Source organism: Ostrea edulis, chromosome 7 (genome assembly GCF_947568905.1).
Source record: "Ostrea edulis chromosome 7, xbOstEdul1.1, whole genome shotgun sequence".
Taxonomy (NCBI): domain Eukaryota; kingdom Metazoa; phylum Mollusca; class Bivalvia; order Ostreida; family Ostreidae; genus Ostrea; species Ostrea edulis.
The window spans coordinates 19,095,775-19,115,874 of NC_079170.1; the positions used below are offsets into that span (position 1 = coordinate 19,095,775).

The window sequence follows — 20,100 nt, forward strand, 5'->3', positions numbered from 1 at the left end:
TACATTTGTTGTCGAACTATCTTCTTCGCCCAAACATTCTTTAATTCATGATTCATGATCATTTATTACTTTGACGTACACATATTAAATTCCTGGGGGTATGCTATAATACAAAACATTCTATACGATTTCGCGTTGAAAAAATTTGTGTTTAATAACACGACAACTAGATGGTAATGAAATAAGTTCTTATTGGTATTTTTGTGCATGGATTTTGCATTGCTAAATTCGTGAAACAACACATGTTTGGTTCAGTCTGTACCAAAATACTGTGTCGTTTACAAACCAATGGATTTCGGCGTGTCACACCATCGCACTTTAGCGTGTCAGACCATCGCATTTTGGTGTATGAGTGAGGACCATCGTACTTTGGCGTGCCACACCATCGGGGTTTGGCGCAGACCATCGCACTTTGGCGGGATCATCGCACTTTGGAGTACCATCGCACTTTGGAGTCTTACATATATATAATGACGAAAGGAAGTTAAAGAGCAGTTACCAATCATAAAAAAAACACGAAGTATAGAAAATTGAGCATATGGTACCACGGAGCGCTGAAAACACCAGAATTGGGATCAGGTGGCCATGAGGAGTAAGCATTCCCTTTTGACCGGTCATATTCATTGTGAGCCTTGTATCCTGATCGGGTAAATTGAATAATCTGTAGTTAGAATTGATATGTAAAGAACGGTCTAACATATTGGTAAGAAGCACATGAGAGTCATCCGACGTATTGACAGGTTGTATTTGCAAATGTAATATCATCTATTCATTCCGACAAAGTCTGAAGTTCTTCCTCTGTGTATCTAGCTCAGAGTCTGGCATAATCTTCGCCAGAATTGATGACGTGTTTCATACGATTGTTAAGCCGTTCTTGGCACACTGATTTTGACTGCGGATAACTCCGTTTACCTGATCAGGATATAAGGCTCACGGCGGGTGTGACCGGTCAACAGGAGATGCTTACTCCTCCTAGCCACCTGATCCCACCTCTGGTGTGTCCAGGGGTCCGTGTTTGCCCAACTATCTAATTTGTATTGCTTATAGGAGTTATGAGATTGATCACTGTTCGTTATCTTCATCTTGCACAAAAGTCCTATCAGGTATTTAAAGATCAGGACTTTCAGAGTTGTCGACATTCTAAAATGAGTGACTTCAGGTCGTCAATGTCAACTATATCTACATCACCAGTAATATGGTCTTTATCAGGTATCGTAACATTTATTTGTAATTAAAGTTTGGATGCAATAGTGTATACATATTAGCAGGAAATACAGGGTGTAAACTTGAAACATGATGGAATGCAAGAGTGAACATTTTTATGATCAATAATGTTCCTTATTTTAACGGCATGTATTCCATTGGTGGAGAAACATCCATAATCATAGATTTCAGTCTGTATTTTTAGATTGAAATATCCAAGCATGGGTTTGTTTTGGCTTCTTCAAATAAACTATTTGAAACATTCCAAGGAACAGAATGCAAGTATGACAGGGGCGGATCCAGGAATTGCGGTTACGGGGGGCTCCACTTTATGAGTCAGTGGGTCTGGGTGCCACCATGAGGCCCCCAGTGGGTCCAGGGCAAAGCCCTGGTGGGGGTCCAGGGGGCGAAGCCCCCGGAAGCTCCTCTAATTTACAGATTTTATAGGGCTTGAAATATGTCTCCTCTTTTTTTAATCATTTTTTATAAGGTGTCATTTTGTAAGGGTTTTTGGAAAAAAATTACGTTCTCCCAATGAAACAATTCAAGAAATCAAAAGATTTTGTCATTTATTTCTCAAGGAGTGGAAGAAATTATTATTTCTTTTATCGTTTAGTACATCTTTCTAATGTAAAACTTATACGGTGTGCCAAAAAAGTGGAGTCAAATTCGTCCAAGGATAAGAGCTATGCGTGAGGGAGATAGTCCTTAATTTTGAAAGGAATTTCTAAATTTTATAACAGCAATTGAATATACATCCGTATTTTCAAGCTAATAACGAAGTACTTAGCTACTGGGCTGTAGAGACCCTCGGGAACTAACAGTCCACCAGCAGAGGCCACGACCCAGGGGTCATAATGTAAAACTTGTACGGTACCAATTTTGATGCATCAGATGCGCATTTCGACAAATAATGTCTCTTCAGTGATGCTCAACCGAAATATTTGAAATCTGAAATAACGATGAAGTTTTAGAGCTATTATAGGGAAAAACAGTGTGCCAAAAAAGTGGAGTCAAATTCGTCTAAGGATAAGAGCTATGCGTGAGGGAGATAATCCTTAATTTTGAAATGAATTTCTAAATTTTATAGCAGCAATTAAATATACATCCGTATTTTCAAGCTAGTAACGAAGTAATTAGCTATTGGGCTGTAGACAAGATACATGTGCCACGATTTAGCTTAAATTTGAAAATTTTAGGGGGGGGGGGGGGGCGCCGGCTGCGCCCCCTTAAATCCGCCACTGTATGATGTAGACCTAATTGTTTGCTGATGAAAGGTGAAAATAACGAACACTGATCAATCTTATTATAACTCCTATAAGCAATACAAAATAGAGAGTTGGGTAAACACGGACTCCAAGATATACCAAAGGTGGGATCAGGTGCCTAGGAGGAGAAAGCATCCCCTGTCGACCGGTCACACCAGCCGTGAGCCTTATATCTTGATCAGGTAAACGGAGTTACCGTATTCAAAATCAGTGTGCCAAGAACGGCCTAACAATCGATATGAAACACGTCAGGCAGCATTTCACGCAATGATGCAAGATAACGAACAGTGATCAATCTCATAACTACTATAAGTAATACAAAATAGATAGTTGGGCAAACACGGACCCCTGGACACACCAGAGGTGGGATCAGGTGCCTAGGAGGAGTAAGCATCCCCTGTTGACCGGTCACACCCGCCGTGAGCCCTATATCCTGATCAGGTAAACCGAGTTATCCGCAGTCAAAATCAGTGTGCCTAGAACGGCTTAACAATCGGTATGAAACACGTCAGACAGCATTTGACCCAATGATAGGTTGTATTGACGAACTATATCGTTATAACGACCATAGAATTTGTGAAATGCTGACTTTAAACGAGACTGTTGAAACCCCTGTACCATCAATTTGTTTGTCAATAGCAAAAAAAAAAAAAAACCCTGACCATGTGCAAAATAAGCTCTTGCGTATCGAATCAGTTGAAGAGATATAAACACCATATACACGTGATAATGGAATATTGCTGAATAGATATGGAAAGTTGACATTGGAGAAGCTGAAATCATCCCGTTTGTCATAAAGTTGAGTAAAAAGTTTGCCGCTAATATCTACTTTCAATAAAAAAAAATATTTAAGTATGAAGCAGGAGTGGACGACTCTGTGGTGTCTGATGAAAGGTGAAGATAACGAACAGTGATCAATCTCATAACTCCTACAAGCAATACAAAATAGATAGTTGGGCAAACACGGACCCCTGGACACACCAGAGGTGGGATCAGGTGCCTAGGAGGAGTAAGCATCCCCTGTCGACCGGTCACACCCGCCGCGAGGTGAAAGTTAATATAATGAGACATCGGTTAAATTTAATTTGTTGGTATGAACGATGTCCATCACTATACTTATGGTTTTATGTATGGTTAAAATGTCTTATCATAATCACATTATTCACATGCCCATGTGGGCTCGTAATGTTTCCAAATTTTTCTATATTATCACTGCCCCTATATGGAAAATCTGTGTTTAATGTTTGAATCCGGTGATCTTCGTATCTATGAAAATCGGTACTCAATGTTGGACCTTTAGCATAAATGTAAATCTTTTCAGAATTCTGACTTTCATGAACAAAATAGAATGATCCAGGGAATTGCCTTCATCATTACTTTGAAATATAGGTCCATATATTCTTTTATTTAGCTACCTTTTAGCTTTCCCAACGTATCATTTATATGTATTTTAAACGTTAAACAGGAAAAGGGAAGAGTTATATTTTCAATCGGATATAAGATAAACAAATATATTCGGATTAGACAACTAAATCCTACTGGCTGATACAGTACCCAATTGTCCATCGAGTATCAATGAGAATGTAAACCGTTGGATAAACGTTCAATCGTTATCTTAAATGATGAGATATTTTCATTTATAGTTATTTCATTATCACTGATACTCTGACGATTGTTTACTTAAAAATAGATACAACATATATCAAATATGTAAGCACATGTAATATCATATAGACTAAACAACACTTGCATTGATATTAGTACATTTCAGAAATGAAGGTAAATTGCTCATATATTGATCCCGTTGATTCGTCTTGGGTACCTGCGTGTATCGAATTCTGTTTAGGAACCATTGGAAACATCCTGGCTCTTGTGATTTTGTGGGTGAGTCGTCGACACGATGGATGGCGTCCATTTGACACAATGTTCGCAGGTCTTGCATTAGAAAACCTTCTCAGTATCATTCTAGCATATCCTTTTATCTTTAAGAGGTATGCTTCTGGTTTTACATGGTGTTACAGCCAAACTTTGTGTGATTTTAATTCGTTTTTATTGGTGAACAATCATTTGTCGTCCGCGTTCCTGATCTGTGCGATGTCTTTCGACCAGTTCTTGATTATCAATGAAGTTGGAGAGACAGGAAGCTCTGAAAGAAGGAATGGCAAGCGATACAAAATCATTGTGGTCGTTCTACTGGCTGCATCCGTATCAATATCCCTTCTCCATGTCACAGGACTGGGTTCAAGCCGTCTTTTCTATCCAGGGACTTGGTGTTACCTGGATTTTATCAGTCAGACCACGGCAGAACGCGACATGTCTTACTTTGTGGTGTCAATCGGAACTCTTCTTATATTATTAATCATATTATTCAACGTATTATCCTTTTGGAAATTTTACAAAAATCCATATTTGCGTTCCAGTGCACGGTATAACGAGACTGGTCGAAACCAGTGCTGCTCCAATATGAACGTGTTTGTGATGACGATTTCTGCGGTATTTATTGTTTTGTGGACACCATTTCTGGTAAGTAGAAATTCCACTTTAGGTTTATAAATTGTAAAGCTATAATATAAAAAGATTTTTTTATATTAAAACTTTGATTATCAAGTTTTGTTTGTTAAATTTTATTTTGATATGATACAAGTGAACAAGAATGTGTAGAAATATTAGAAATAGTTATTAAGGCATGAACGGTAAATATAAGTTCCGACATAGTTTTAAAACCATTTATGATGAGACTAAATTTTACTAGATTTATCATATAAAGTAAGCGTTATCTGCAATAAATGAATCTCATTGCATTCAAACATTAAAATGAGATTCAGATAAAATTATCTAATTTTCAGTTTTTCAACATGCTTTGTAATAGCAGAAATGAGATAATGTTCAAATAGGATAGATAAAGTACCGCTTGAAATAGTTTTCATATGGGTAGAATGGATGTGGGTGCTCTTACCTTATTACCTTCCTGTTACTACCTCATCTAACCCTTATTCCATTGGATTTGATATAAGTCAGAGCGTCTTGATTAAGGTTTATCCGCAAAACGAAAAAGAAAAAATGTTTAGAGAATCTGAAAAAATTATAGCTTCTAGCGTCGCAAAGCGTCGCGACCAGCCCGCTCCAATGATTACACATACGAGTCACGTGATTTGCTCTTCATCAGCTGAAAGAAGATGGGTATTGCCCGTAATGCTTCTGCAAAAATGTCGCCGTCTCTGCGGTATACTTCATTGACAATCCCGTAATTGAAATAATTAGATTGTTTAGAAAGTACCTTAAACGTTTTAAATTCTAGACAAGCTTTCCCATGACTTTAAACGTTTTGTTTTGCTTGGTTTGAAATAAGGAAAAAAACATTGCAACTAATAGTAATGTAACTGTTTACATCCATATCGCGTTATATTTCCCGCGTTAAATGAAGAGGCAGATAAAATGTCTATAAGTCGTGTTGTAAGATGTTAATGGGCTTCGCTCGTCTCAACGGTCACGCCGTACAACACATTTTTTGAAGCTGATCTCTTCAAATAACCAATAAATTTCAGGAGAAAGATATAACTTACATGTAGTTGGTAGATCGCTTGCTTTGTGAAACGAATGTCTGGGTATGAAGTTCCCCACTTCCTCCAACAAACCCTATTTCATTTTATATCCTATGGTGATGGGGATTGGGGTATGTTATATACTGATCCAACACAATGCTGAAATTTTGTGGATATAAAAATGCGATTCCCCAATACTTCGCAGTTAGCAATCATCATAATCTTGTTCCTTAAACCAGGCTTGAATTACTTATGCAACAAATTCACGTATCGTACACAGAAGATTTCAGAAATGACCATTCCTTGATATCAAAATCAAAACAATTGAAATCCACACATACTGTCTCAATGGCAATAATACAGACATTCCATCTGTATTATAACCTTTTAGGAAATATAGAGAATATTCAACCCGCAGTGACAAAATGTACTAGAAGTAGTACAAGAAACCACGCATGAATTTATTATGAATTTCAAATGATTAAAGATACAATGAAAGTGGAATGTCTGTCAAGGGGAACCTATTTCGCTCTTAAAACTTCTATTCCCTAGTTCTTTTCCTTTTCATCCTCCGTTCAGTTTTACCTTGTTCGCCCCATCTTTATAATAAGTAAATGGTGTTCCATTTTTATCAGGTGTTGATGTCAGCTCGACAAATAATTATTTTGTAGGTACTTATGGTAGTAGCAGAAAGTGATCCAAGAAAGATGAAATGGTTGGAGGTATGGCTTCTGCGAACTGTTGCCTTAAATGCTGTGATAGACCCATGGCTCTATACATTTCTTCGGCGAGAGTCGCTCTCTACCATTGCAAAGTATTTAGGACATGTTCATGAACGACATGGATATACAGAGTTAGATTCAACGCGAAGATGATTTTATATTTCTTTAAACAACATGTGTGTCTTACTAAACAATGAAATTTGCGATTTGTGGTAAAAGAAAATGTAAACGAATAATAATCAAGATAATGATTAAACATTAACACAATGATATATATGAATCGTGACTTTTATGCACACATACATCATAAAATGCTCTGCAACACCCACTCGTAATGATATACTAGTATTGCAATTTGTATTAAATGAATGATCTGATTTTGTCGTATTTTTCGACTACTGAACAAGTGGTGTCTGAAAAGTCTGACATTTCAAAATGTTTGCCGCACTAACATATTCATTACGTATCTGCTAAACTTATCATCAAAAACACCAACACTAATATAGTCGACCACACAATTATTATGGACAGGTCAAAATTGTCCACGCTAAACACCTTGTGATGTAGATTTATATTAAAGATACCTCTAATCGACAAATTAAAGCAGAATAGTTATGATAATAGGCATTGTAATTGTATCACGAATTGTGTTGTTAAAAATCCATTCACCATTGACTCAGGGCAACTGCACCAAACGTAAACAGAGAGCCGTGAGTCAAATGACCGTTGCGCGATGAACCTCAGCTTGCATTTAATGAGTCGGATTCTTCCAACAAAGGCGAATTTACAATGCATGTACTCTGATACTTCATATCAACATGACAGAAACACGATCTACCCCTGAGGTTTGAAACATTTAGGTCAGAACTATTTCGAAACCTGTGCAATACGGGCTGCAGATCGTGCGTAAAACTAAACATGGCAGTTGGAAAAGTGTTAACATGGATCATGATTTTAATACTGATGATTTGTAAGTATCAACGCTTTCATTCTTTGCTTATGTCTATTTTCTTGTATAACAATATATGCTTCTGTAAATTACAATCAAGAGTTTCAGCCGCCCACAAACCATTGCCTACAATCAGTGGTTTGCTAAATTCTATTGATGTTTCGGAAATGTTAATGCATGTAAACGACGGGGACTATATGTGTACATGTTCACTTACAAATCACATGTAAACCTGATATCACATGATTATTGACTGAACACTTACAAATCACATGTAAACCCGATATCACATGATTATTGACTAAACCAATTGCTTCCATTGCAGTGCCTGTAACCAAGGAAATCGATTTTAATAAATCTACGTGTAATTGCTTGTAAGCTATTTATAGAAAGGGATTGTTGGATCTAACTTCTCATGCTTCTATGTGCTCGCTCGAGAATAAATCCAGACAAAACAAAACACCTGCACAGTCCCCTCGTCGTTATAAAGATTTAAACGAATAGAGTTTTCTGGTTACAGCCAGTTGCAGCAGCTTACCAACAGATATAAATAAGAATATTATATCTTCATATGTTTCAGGTTTCTGGGGTGTAGACTCTGCATCGTACAGATCACGGAGAACATATTCTTCCTCCCCGGGAATGTAAGAATGATGATTTTTTCATTTTCTATTGTGTCATGTTCATCGCAAATTAAGGAAATACTGAGTACACAACTGTAAAATGTTTCTTCATTTCGTCGAATGCACGTTTCAAATCCTTGTTGTACCGGTTTAATATATATATATATATATATATATATATATATATATATATATATATATAGAGTTATATAGTTATATAGTTAAATAGTTTCCTTTTCAATTTAGTTTCCTTTTCTATGTAAATATCCTATCGTCCTGAAGAAGGGACAGGTCGTCCCGAAAACGTCATACCTTGAACGCGCGGCTTTCCATGTGTAATGACACACTTTCGTTAACAGTTCTACTTTCAACCGATATCTTCCAATTGTTCAAATTCGACAATTTCGGAATCCAAAAAGTTATCGATCGTTAGATGAGAGTTATAACTCATAGTAATGATTGTGCTCAGGGATATTCGAATTGTATGTATGATACACGGCATTGCTTATTCTCATTATTACAATAACTCTATAATTTTACTTGTACATGTACCATGAAAAAGAATAAATTTAAGTTAGATTTGATCACTTTGTCTCTCCCTATTTGAATCATTATCGCTAGCATATTAAATGTTGTAAAATTTTTCTTATTTTCCTTGCAAAAAGGACAAAAATAGTTTTTCAACAATTCAATTCAATAATTGTTCCTGTGCCATAATTATTTGTACCAAATTTACAGTCATAAACTGCAGCACGTATCTTAAACTCATATAATGGAATTTTAAAATATTGTGTCAATGAAACACTATCGGCGGTTGTATTTACACAAATTGAACTCTTCAACTCTTCAACCTTTCAGTCTTTGGATATCCATCAATACCCTGACCTCAATTGGCCGTACATGATTCATGATACTGCCAAAAGAAATTATGAATATATCACAGAATATTCTGCAGTGTGTATTGAAAATGTACCATGATGGAATCAATATAAATCAATTAGAATCAATTTCTATACAGCTCTTCATAACTTCCATTTATTCAGAAAGGGAATTGCATTGATCGATGGTATTCATAATTTAGAGTACTGTACTTCGCAATGGTTTACGTTGTAGAATGTTGGTTGTATAATTTATATCCAGACGATATTTTTCGTAAAATAATGAATGTGGTATTTCACCATGCGTTTAGATCTAGAATGTTTTGCCTTCAGTGTGTCCATCTACATGCATACACAATTTGTTATCTTTAGACATAGGATTTGAACACATCAAGATAGGTATATTGAAATGTCAAAGTCAAACCTTTTACATGCACAGGGATACGATAGTAAAATGTTCCACCACACGACATAATCATTAGTCGTCTAATATAACACCTTGCCTGGGTCAGTGATGATCTGTACCATTACATATCCTGTACATTACTCTTATATGAAATTATAACAAAAACATATTAAGGAAAACTGAATGCATCGCAGAGGTTTGTGTTTGCCCTCAGTATGTCCATATATCCACCATTTAACTTTAGACATATGATTTGAATACTTCAAGATAAATATATTGAAATGTCAAGGTCACACTGGTAAAATGTTTCACTACTTGACCTAATCAGGACCATAGGTTAAATATGACACTATATAGAACCTTGTCAGGGTCAGTGATGAACTGTGTCATTACACAACGTTTACATTACTCTGAAATTGTAACAAAACCATATCAAAGACAACTGAATGCATTGGAACTATTTGACTGACGGGTGTAATTCAATGTAAGTGATGGAGACAGTTCACTTTAGGTAATCAATACCAGGATGTAGAAAACATCATATAATGTTAGACTTTACACACACACACACACACACACACACACACACACTCCTCGATTTTACATGTGTTTGTTAATATTTCCTGATTATTTCTTGTTTTGGGAGTAGTGAATCAGTTAATTATTATAAAGCTTCATCACTTCACAGGGAACCGTGGATGATTGCTATCATCGTCATAAGCTGTATATCCATCATAGCCGTTCCTGTGATTCTTATGATTTGTATCAAATGTGGATGTTGTAAAGTAAAGCAAAGAAATGATCTAAACCAACCACAAGGTACGTAACATAATGTCTGTAATTACATATGTACATGCACACATAAGTAATATATGTGAGAAGATGTAAACAACTTCATATTGTTTTGTATAATTTTTTTTCCTACTACGATATAATGGAAATTTTCGACACTAAAATAATGTAACCAATTTATCACTTTTAGAAAAAGAAAATTTGTGATTTGAGGTGTATTGAATGCCTTAAATACTATAGTCGTGTTCAATAAAGAAATTGTGTTGTTAAGGGAGATTTGTTGTACATGTAGGAACCGGAAGTAGAGAAATGTCTAGTTTCTTTACTGTAAATTTGCATTCCCAATGTTTTGCCTTTGATATCTATACAAACTGCAATAATAGCCATTTCCACACGAATACAATGCAGATGTAATCAATGCGCGTATGAATACAGATGGATATAGTACGTCTATTTTAACGACGAAACGAGAATTCAGATATCAATTAGAACAGAATGTAAATATAAGAAATAAAATTCAGTTTTCAAAATAAAGAAGGGTATAAACTGGAATGCTTTACACTCACATAAAGCGTTAAGTCATGCATTTTCAAAAATGAATTTATTTCTCAAATAAACACTTTGCTTTTAAATGTAATACCTTACTTAAAGTTTCACTCTCAATCTTTTACATACATATACATACCTCTATCATGCATTGTATAAGCGATGGAATCACGTAACTGTCGTGGCGTGGAACATACATAATTTGAGTCCTGAACATTAGGTAGGAAACAGCAATAAGATGGCAACAAATCTATTATTTACACAAGGTGCAGGGTATGTCAAAGATGTTCAAAAAATATGGATGAAATGCAAAACGATGATTCCAAGATGAAGTAACGGAAGGACTGGACTATCAAGGCATCATCTGTTTAAGAATTCATTGCTTATTTCACTGCTTTTATCTTTAAGCTTTTGACCAAACTCCAAAAAGAAAAAAGAAAGAAAAAAAAGTAAACATGAATTGAAACTTTAGTAAGGGTTACTGAATTGTAACATCGAATCGAACAAGGGGGTATTTTTCTTTCAAACGAATTCATACAAATCATAGATTCGGATATTCAAATTCTCCCTTGAATTTCAAATAGATTGAACTGTCTAAATTGGTACGGTATAAGTTTTACATCAAAAACACAGAGCATTGGCGATCTAAACATGTATATGTCCGTATGTTCTTAATTAGTAACCGGTACGGTAGTCCAAGGTGAAAGGTGACAATCGTTTTATCTTAATCAGGAAATTAATTTTCTCCGGTTTTAGGGACGTTTTAAGCGTTTTCTAAATTTGTGAAATATATGACATATCAATTAAAATTTGGAAGATTCATTTGAGAATGTGTTTCGATGAATGTGACAGTGATCTAATCTTACACGTTTCAGTAATGGTGACAGCTCCCGGACAACAGTATAATGCACCTTATGGCTACAACACCACTGCCAGTCACACGATGGCGAATGGAAATCAGTTTGGATACATGGGGACCCAACCTGTTCCCTCTCCCTCTCAGTATAACTACCCCCCATCTACAGGGGAAAAGTATTGAGGAATCGGATTTTGTTTCTTTAAATTGAATAATTGTTAACCCAAACACATGCCACATACAATGTACTGAGCTATCATTGGTTGAGAGAAAGATATATGCACTTCTCTCCAAATGTATAAGTGTGCAGTTTCTCTCAATATCAAATACAGCTTAAATTCGAATTAAACTTGAGTACAAAGCACGCACAGGGGTAGATTTTCAGATTCATAGTAGAGGTACATGTATATTTGATATCAATGGAAGATTGACATTTAATGGCCGGCTTACATCGTATATGGTGACTGCTGTACAGTATCAGTGATTGTCAATGAAGGTAATATTTTGGAGAAAGCTTCTGTGTAAGCGTTAGCGCGATGATTTGATGACACTCACCATCACAAAAAAGAGCGGACGCTTTTTGCAAGGAAAGTTTCGCTATCGCGATACTGCATGGTTAGGAAACACCATTATATAGATAGAATGTCTTTGGGACACAGACAATAAAACCAGGAAAATGTTTACTTCCTTGACCGCTACCAATTCGATCTAATCGATTTGATTGTTTATCATTTGATTTAATTGTTGGTCATTCAACGTAATTGGTTTAATTGTGAATCTCTTAATTGATTTGGTTGCTAATCATTTTACCTAATTAATTTGAATTGTAATATTTGACATTATATATACTTGATTGCTGCCCATTTGACGTGATTGATTTGATTAATTGTTGATTATTTAACTTAATTAATTTTATTGTTAATCACTTGATTTAATTGATTTGATTTGTGAATAAGTTGACTTAATTAATTTATAAATATATATTGGGCACATGAATCAATTCATTTAATTGTTATCATATGACTTGTTATTCTTCAACTTAATTGTTTTGGTTGTTATCATTTGAGTTGTGTTGATTAAATTGTTAATCATTTGACTTAATTGATTTAATTTTTCAATCATTTGATTTTCATTGTTAATCATTTGAAATAAATTTCGTTTCCTTTCTATGTGTACAATATTTTATACTCTCTTGATATGACAAGTGAAAATAACGAACAGTGATCAATCTTCAGATCGTATCCAGTCAAACGATTCACTTCTTTCTGAAGGGTTTCTTTATGTTTGCGCCTTAGTATGATAGTCATCAAAATAAATATGTACCATAGTATAATGAGTTTTATTCCAGATATGATAAATTAGAAATCAGAGAGAAAATTGTGGGCTTATGTGCTTCTGAATTAGCAAATTTGCATTGGATTTGACCTTTAGACCTTCCAATTCATCATTCAGCTGTTTCAACTATGCCTGTTACTATTACATAATCAAATCAAATCTCCGTAATAAATGTACTATAAAATAGATATAAATAATTAAAAGTTAACAAATCTAATTAAGAACATTTTCCTAACCCCTGTTGTTGTTCTTGTGTTATCAGTTGTGACTTATTTGCACTTTAATGCTGATATTTCCTTCAGGAACTATAAGTAATTAGGGTCGAAATATGAAAGGCACATCTGTTTGTCCGGGTGATTTGGTCTGGGCTTAGAAATAAACGTTTACAACGATATGGTGGAGTTATTTTCAGTCAATGTTTCTTTGCGAACAAATGTACAGCAGATTTAGACACAAATTGTTACAAAATATGATATACAGATTGTATCTTCACCTTTCATCCACAAGATTGTGCGAAAATAAGTGGAAAATTCTACAGTTTCGAAATGCGATTAATTCTTTTTGTTTTCTCTTTTGATGGATTTGCAAAAAATACATAAATAATTAAAGAAAAAAACTTAAAAGCAAAAATAAATTTGATAATATATGTTTGAGTAAACTTTTTTTTAGACAACCCACTTTTACGAATAATTGTTAACATAGAAGATTATGATTGATGTAAAGGCAAACTTTGTAATTTTGACTTGCAAAGTTCTCTTTTATTTACTTATAAGTATCTCTATTCTGTCGATGAGGGTATTTCTGTGTTCCCGATATCAGTATACCATCCTTTTGTCTGTCCTCAACTTTGCACTCTGATCCCGAACACACAACGAAAGATACTTCATAATCAGTTATATGACAAGTGAGGTGGAAGTTAATAAGTGTTAGAAGACTTTGTTTTTGTGAACGACTTGGCACTTATATCTTAAAGGTTCGAACATAAAGACAACAAGAGAGAAGGCAGAAGGAAAGGAAGTAGGATTTAGGCTGAATAGCAAGGACAACAACAGAGAAGGAGGAAGCGGAAAGAGTAAGATTGAGGCTGAATAGCAGGGACAACAAGAGTGAAAGTGGAAGCAGAGAGAGTAGGACCGAGGTTGAATAGCAATAAGTGATAAATGATGAGGATGAATGGAAAGGGAGACACTAAGGTAAAGGTAGAGGAAGATGAGATGGTAGTGTTTGTTTACCTGGTAGCAATAGTGACAACAGCAGGTGACAAAGACTGTGAAGAAACAAGATGCATTTCAGTTAAGATCTTTGCGCAAAATCCTTGGGATGAGGTGGCAGCAGATAGTGAGAAACGGGGAAGTAGCAGGCAGGGCGGACATGAATGCAGTAAACGATGAGCTGAGGAGATGGCAATGAAACTAAATAGGATACGTGCAACGAAAGCAAGGTGACAACCAATGTAAGACGGCGCTAAGGTGGATATCAGAGGGGAAAAGAGCACGATGGAGATAGGAAACAACCCGGAGAATGACAATGAAAACAGAAAGAAGGGCAGGATGGAGAAGCTGGGATGAAGTTTAGAAGGTAGAAAGAGACAGTGCTTTGAAGAGAGAACATCACGACCTTAAGCGACTCCTGAACATCAGAAACTATGGTAGTAGAATTTCCAAATCACTTCATATCTTTAAAACGACGGCTTAACAAATATGCTGATGGAGTGCAAAATTCGTTTGCTTTCTTAGTAAAAAAAAATTGCGTCCGGAGTTTATCTACACATAGCACGTGGAACTAATTATCTCTAGAATGCGTCTTTCGGTTCTAATTCTAGTGCTATTTATAGAATGCGTCTTCCATGATTTGATTTTAGTGCTATTTATAGAATGCGTCTTCGCCGTTCTAATTTTAGCGCCATTTATAGAACGGAGATTTCCATTAAATCATTGCAAATAAAATGTATGCATTTGATTTTATGTTTCATAGCTACCAAAAATAAACACAACCAAACATGTAGATAATATACAAAATTACTTTTAAGAAACAACAAATATAGTGATGACACAGATACACGGTACATGAGTTACCGATGAAAGGTGAAGACAACGAACAGTGATCAATCTGTATATATATATCGTCTGTTTTACCAGTTCGATTACATGACGGAGCAAGTGGCTACTTTTGATCTTGGAGATATTAATGAAATTGAACTGCGTGATGTTGGGAACAAGGTGTTTAGCTTTTTACTTGATACTGAAATGACGCATTTCACACTTCCCACGACAAACCAATGTTCAGTATCTCCTCCAACACAATGCAGCATACATCCAGTTACCACTTGTTCTCTTCTTATTATTTAGTTCATCTTTTAACCATTACATCTTTAATTCGGCTTCTAATCCATTTAATTATGTCTAGTAACTCTGTCTGACATGAACACACAGCCATTACTGTTGTTGTTATGTTTGTGACGTACATGTATTCATTCGCACCGTTTCAAAAATGTTAATTAAAACTTTTCGATGTGAGAAACTATTTGTTTCACTATCTAAAACATAACTAAATCGTAAGAAATGAAACTTATAATTCTTTTCTTGAAACAGGTATCAAAGAAAACATTGGACGGAAAACATTTTGATCGATGCTCATATGAAGATTTTCGACCATTTTTTCCTTTGATACTTGCATCAAGGAAATGATTATAGGTTTCATTTCTTAGACATATTCATGATTGCAGGTGATAGAACTGAACGTCTTGCAAAATGCTTGATTGATATGTCATAAACAAATTTTTGAAAGGTAAATATTTCCAATGCACGTACACTGTATATACATATTAATAATTCACTTCTATTGTGTAACGGAACTCTTTCGTTGCGGAGATACATGTAGGAAATAAAATCCAGAGCTACGTTGTCTATGACTTTAATAATTAAAATAACAGATTAAATACTACAAAAATCTGATTACATGGATAAAAATCTATTTACCTTCAAAACAGTAAACTATCAATCAATATATAAAAATATTGTTTTGTTTCCACATTTTCAAAGTTCAATTCCTTACGCCCGAGATATCTGGAGATTTGTTTGCAAATTGTGGTTATTGCTTTTTATGAACTCATTTTCAAATTGTTGTAAATTATAATGAGTTAGAAAAGGGAAAGCATATTCTGGGATAAGTGTTATGTTCGAAGATTTGCAAAAGCCAGTAATGAGATGGCAAGTAGAATAAAAGAGATAAGAAAAAGAGCGATAGTGGGAAGGAGAAGGAAGAAAGGAAGGGTTGAATAAGGAGGGAGAGCGAGGAAGGAGCTACGCGATGAAAGAGGAAATAGTCTTCACCAACCCACTCCTCAGAAATACCTCGGTCAATCTGACCTAAATCTTCCACGATTGCAATTTGCAGCTAGTCGCCATTGTCTTTGAAATGGCGTTGAAAGTTGCAGAATTCTAGCAATATGATTTTCACATCAATATAGATCTTTGACGAGATTTTGAAAGTTGTTTCTAACAACTTAAAACAGCATTTTGATAATGGAAACTGGTCGTCCCATTGGTCAATGTGAAAAACCCAGCGATCTTATCTGAAATTCACTGTGTACAGGTGCATTGCAAAGTCAAAAGGAACGGTCGCAGTTGACTAGTGATAACGAAACTTGCGTAGCAACCAGGAGGTCTCGAATTCGATTCTCAATCCCGGCGAAGCGGCATACCTAAGGCGTTAATTTGGACAATATACGGATAAAGGCAACTTTCAGGTAGGTCAAAGGATAATATATAACGTCTGAAGAGGTTTGTGAATAAAGGGAAACGTGAATAGGATAGAAGGAATCGTCTGGATATGTGACGTGTAAGAATAAAAGAAAAACGTTATGATAAGGATAACGCGAGATGTCTAGATATGTTATACAAGGGAAACATTATAAGTTAAGGATAAAGTGTAATGTCTGGATAAGTTAAGGATAAAGTGTAATGTCTGGATAAGTAAATGATTGAAGGAGATGTCTGGATAAGTTAAGGATAAAGTGTAATGTCTGGATAAGTTAAGGATAAAGTGTAATGTCTGGATAAGTTAAGGATAAAGTGTAATGTCTGGATAAGTTAAGGATAAAGTGTAATGTCTGGATAAGTTAAGGATAGAGGAAGATGTCTGGATAAGTTAAGGATAAAGTGTAATGTCTGGATAAGTTAAGGATAAAGTGTAATGTCTGGATAAAGTAAGGATAAAGTGTAATGTCTGGATAAATTAAGGATAAAGTGTAATGTCTGGATAAGTTAAGGATAACGGAGATGTCTGGATAAGTTAAGGATAGAGGGAGATGTCTGGATAAGTTAAGGATAAAGTGTAATGTCTGGATAAGTTAAGGATAGAGGGAGATGTCTGGATAAGTTAAGGATAGAGGGAGATGTCTGGATAAGTTAAGGATAAAGTGTAATGTCTGGATAACTTAAGGATATAGGGAGATGTCTGAATAAGTTAAGGATAGAAGGAGATATCTGGATAAGCTAAGGATAAAGTGTAATGTCTGGATAAGTTAAGGATATAGGGAGATGTCTGGATAAGTTAAGGATAGAACGAGATGTCTGGATAAGTTAAGGATAAAGTGCAATGTCTGGATAAGTTAAGGATATAGGGAGGTGTTTGCATAAGTTAAGAATAAAGTGTAATATCTGGATAAGTTAAGGATAAAGGAGATGTCTGGATAAGTTAAGGATAAAGTGTAATATCTGGATAAGTTAAGAATAAAGTGTAATGTCTGGATAAGTTAAGGATAAAGTGTAATGTCTGGATAAGTTAAGGATAGAGGAAGATGTCTGGATAAGTTAAGGATAAAGTGTAATGTCTGGATAAGTTAAGGATAAAGTGTAATGTCTGGATAAAGTAAGGATAAAGGAGATGTCTGGATAAGTTAAGGATAGAGGGAGATGTCTGGATAAGTTAAGGATAACGGAGATGTCTGGATAAGTTAAGGATAAAATGTAATGTCTGGATAAGTTAAGGATAGAGGGAGATGTCTGGATAAGTTAAGGATAGAAGGAGATGTCTGGATAAGCTAAGGATAAAGTGTAATGTCTGGATAACTTAAGGATATAGGGAGATGTCTGGATAAGTTAAGGATAGAAGGAGATATCTGGATAAGCTAAGGATAAAGTGTAATGTCTGGATAAGTTAAGGATATAGGGAGATGTCTGGATAAGTTAAGGATAGAACAAGATGTCTGGATAAGTTAAGGATAAAGTGCAATGTCTGGATAAGTTAAGGATATAGGGAGGTGTTTGCATAAGTTAAGAATAAAGTGTAATATCTGGATAAGTTAAGGATAAAGGAGATGTCTGGATAAGTTAAGGATAAAGTGTAATATCTGGATAAGTTAAGAATAAAGTGTAATGTCTGGATAAGCTAAGGATAGAAGGAGATGTCTGGATAAGTTAAGGATAGAGGGAGATGTCTGGATAAGTTAAGGATAAAGGAGATGTCTGGATAAGTTAAGGATAAAGTGTAATTTCTGGATAATTTAAGGATAGAGGGAGGTGTCTGGATAAGTTAAGGATAAAGTGTAATGTCTGGATAAGTTAAGGATAGAGGGAGATCTCTGGATAAGTTAAGGATAAAGTGTAATGTCTGGATAAGTTAAGGATTGAGGGAGATATCTGGATAAGTTAAGGATTAAGGGAGATCTCTGGATAAGTTAAGGATAGAGTGAGATGTCTGGATAAGTTAAGAATAGAGGGAGATCTCTGAATAAGTTAAGGATAGAGGGAAGTGTATGATAAGTTAATTATATATTCAATTTACAATAATTTTATGCACAAATTATGAAAGGGATAGGGCAGCATCAAGGCCATATACATGTAGATAAATACATACACATGTCTGGGTATAGAAAACATATAGAAAAGTAGAAAAGAAAAGGTTGAGGAAGGGAAAAAAAATATATACAAATGTATCAGTTAAGTATACAAGTAGGTTAAGCGATCAGGAAATGCGTTTAGACAGGGTAAGGAAAAAAAGGAAAACGTATGGATTGGTAATAGGATAAAAGGAAAGGTTTTGATACATGTAAGTTAAGGCCATAGGAAAGTGTTTTGATAGGTTAAGAATAATGGATTATGGTTAGGGTGATTGATGGTATCAATGGTGTATCATCCTTTGAGCTACGACTTGTTAAGATTTACGGATATTTGCAGGTTTTGGATACGATAAGGGCTTAGTTCACACAAAGCATGACGCTGTTCCTATAGTGATTGAGTGTCCTGGAATATAAAGAATAAATCTTTACAAACGGACATTAAAGTTCTTTAAATTCTTAAATCAAATAACATTGTACAATGCAGTTATTTGTAAAATATTCTTGTAATATAATTCTACACCTACATATGGATCTCATATACTCTTAGTTATTACTTTGATGCAGGGAAGAAGTCCTAGAATATGTATATCGCATTAATATCGGTGATATCTCATATGCCTGGACAAAAATCCACTTCGAAGCAAATATTCAATATAAATCCCTACCTCGGCTATCCATTGATCGCGCGGTCGTTGGAAAGGAGATGGGGACGTACACGTGTATAGGTCACCAGATTTCGTCATCTGATTTCGTCCTCTGCTATCCTCTTTGAGTCGGCAAAGTTGTGTCTGTCCATCCTTTGGACGTTTCCTTGATCTGCCTTGTTGTATAGCTTACCCCACTGTGCCTTACAGCGTTGACTTGGCTAGGCCTGGAGTTTCTCGTGACATACCGTATGAGTTTATCGGCAGATCCCTGTGTAGTAATGAATATATCATTTTAGAATTTTACATGTACTTCTGTCACTTGGAGATCTAAGAAAGAATCCGCAGTTTTAAAAAAAAATTTCGAAATAAAATTTTAATACTTACTTCATAGTACATGTATACACGATTTTGCAATGAAAGTTTAAATGGCTATTGAAAATGTGCATTGTTATTTAAAAAAATATCTAAAGAGTGCTAGTTATAAAGAAATC

At 35.2% G+C, this 20,100-nt stretch overlaps 1 protein-coding gene across 2 annotated transcripts; it reads left to right on the plus strand.

Moving 5' to 3' along the window:
- Nucleotides 1-3,681: 3,681 nt before the first annotated feature.
- LOC125653853 (prostaglandin E2 receptor EP4 subtype-like) lies at nt 3,682-12,952 on the plus strand. 2 transcript variants are annotated; one of them, XM_048883531.2, is made up of 5 exons: nt 4,163-4,994; nt 6,685-7,705; nt 8,265-8,328; nt 10,280-10,410; nt 11,805-12,952. In XM_048883531.2, the coding sequence occupies exons 2-5, from the start codon at nt 7,654-7,656 to the stop codon at nt 11,966-11,968; spliced, it is 411 nt and encodes a 136-aa protein (XP_048739488.1). In that variant the 5' UTR covers nt 4,163-4,994; nt 6,685-7,653; the 3' UTR covers nt 11,969-12,952. The 2 variants fall into 2 exon arrangements, with proteins under 2 accessions (XP_048739487.2, XP_048739488.1); XM_048883530.2 differs by lacking the exons at nt 8,265-8,328; nt 10,280-10,410; nt 11,805-12,952 and having other exon boundaries at nt 3,682-4,994; nt 6,685-7,112.
- The last annotated feature ends 7,148 nt before the right edge of the window (nt 12,953-20,100 follow it).